Source organism: Neopelma chrysocephalum, unplaced genomic scaffold (genome assembly GCF_003984885.1).
Source record: "Neopelma chrysocephalum unplaced genomic scaffold, ASM398488v2 Primary Assembly neopelma1_93828, whole genome shotgun sequence".
In the NCBI taxonomy this organism is placed as follows: Eukaryota; Metazoa; Chordata; class Aves; order Passeriformes; family Pipridae; genus Neopelma; species Neopelma chrysocephalum.
This window is the reverse complement of record NW_020922541.1, coordinates 1,299-2,865: the sequence shown is the minus strand read 5'-3', so window position 1 is coordinate 2,865 and position 1,567 is coordinate 1,299. Positions and strand designations below refer to the sequence as shown.

At 52.1% G+C, this 1,567-nt stretch overlaps 1 protein-coding gene and 1 long non-coding RNA gene across 2 annotated transcripts; both read left to right on the top strand.

Annotated features, from left to right (window-relative positions):
- Positions 1 to 27: 27 nt before the first annotated feature.
- PFDN6 (prefoldin subunit 6) lies at positions 28 to 405 on the top strand (the record flags this gene model as incomplete). Its single annotated transcript, XM_027707576.1, has 2 exons — positions 28 to 164; positions 252 to 405. Coding segments are annotated over 2 exons (237 nt in total), but the record flags the coding sequence as incomplete, so codon positions are not given.
- A 320-nt stretch (positions 406 to 725) lies between these two features.
- On the top strand, positions 726 to 1,394 carry LOC113980353. The gene is made up of 2 exons (XR_003538124.1): positions 726 to 886; positions 1,065 to 1,394. It is a non-coding gene; the product is annotated as an uncharacterized LOC113980353 (long non-coding RNA).
- Positions 1,395 to 1,567: the final 173 nt, after the last annotated feature.

Below are 1,567 nucleotides of genomic sequence, written 5' to 3'. Positions count from 1 at the left end.
CCCCCTTTGACCCCCCAAATCCCCCCAAAAATCCCGCAGGAGCTGAACCTCCTGGACTCCTCCAACACCATCTTCAAGCTGCTGGGCCCCGTTTTGGTGCGGCAGGACCTGGAAGAGGCCAAAGCCACGGTGGGGAAACGCCTGGAATACATCACAGCCGAGATGTGGGTGACCCCTGGGAGGGATCCCCTGAATTTTGGGACCCCAAAATTGCCGGTTTTCACCCCAAAATCCTCCCAAAATCTCCGCAGGAAACGCTACGAGCAGCAGATGCAGGAGCTGGAGCGACGCTCGGAGCAGCAGAGGGAGGTGCTGGGGAGGCTCCAGCAGGAGCTGCAGGGCAAACCCTGAGCCCCCCCAAATATTTGGGGACCCCCCCGGAGCCTCCTGACCCTCCTTGGCCCCCCTGCACCCCGAAAACCCCCCTTAAATCGGGTTAAATCCCCATTAAATTGGGTTAAATCCCGCCCGAAAAAAGCGTTTTCACCCACTTGTGGCTTCATGTTTGTTCTTTTTTTGGGGTTTTTGGGGGGTCCTGAGCACCCCAAAATATTTGGGGATCCCCCCGGAGCCTCCTGACCCTCCTTGGCCCCAAAAACCCCCGAAAACCCCCTTTAATTGGGTTAAAATCCCATTAAATTGGGTTAAATCCCACCCGAAACCGGTGTTTTTACTGACTTGTGGTTTCACATTTGTTCATTTTTTGGGGGCTCTGAGCACCCCAAAATATTTGGGGACCTCCCCGGAGCCTCCTGACCCTCCTTGGCCCCAAAAACCCCCCAAAAAACCCTTAAATTGGGTTAAAATCCCATTAAATTTGGTTAAATCCCACCCGAAAAAAGCGTTTTCACCCACTTGTGGCTTCATGTTTGTTCTTTTTTTGGGGGTTTTGGGGGTCCTGAGCACCCCAAAATTTTGGGGGACCGTCCCCAGACAGTCTTGGCCCTCCTTGGCCCCCCTGCACCCCGAAAACCCCCCTTAAATTTGGTTAAAATCCCATTAAATTGGGTTAAATCCCACCCAAAACCAACGTTTTGTGGCTTCAAGTTTGTTCCTTTTTTGAGTTTTTGGGGGGTCCTGAGCACCCCAAAATTTTGGGGGACCCTCCCCGGACTCTCCTGACCCTCCTTGGCCCCCCTGCACCCCAAAAACCCCCCTTAAATTGGGTTAAAACCCCATTAAATTGGGTTAAATCCCACCCAAAAAAAGCGTTTTCACCCACTTGTGGCTTCGTGTTTGTTCTTTTTTTGGGGGGTTTTGGGGGGTCCTGAGCACCCCCAAATATTTGGGGACCTCCCTGGAGCCTCCTGACCCTCCTTGGCCCTCCTGCACCCCAAAAATCCCCCTTAAATTGGGTTAAAATCCCATTAAATTGGGTTAAATCCCACCCGAAAACAGCGTTTTGTGGTTTTACATTTGTTACTTCCGGGGGTTTTTGGGGTGTCCTGAGCACCCCAAAATATTTGGGGACTCTCCCTGGACTCTCATGACCCTCCTTGGTCCCCCTGCACCCCAAAAACCCCCCTTAAATTGGGTTAAAATCCCATTAAATTGGGTTAAATCCCAC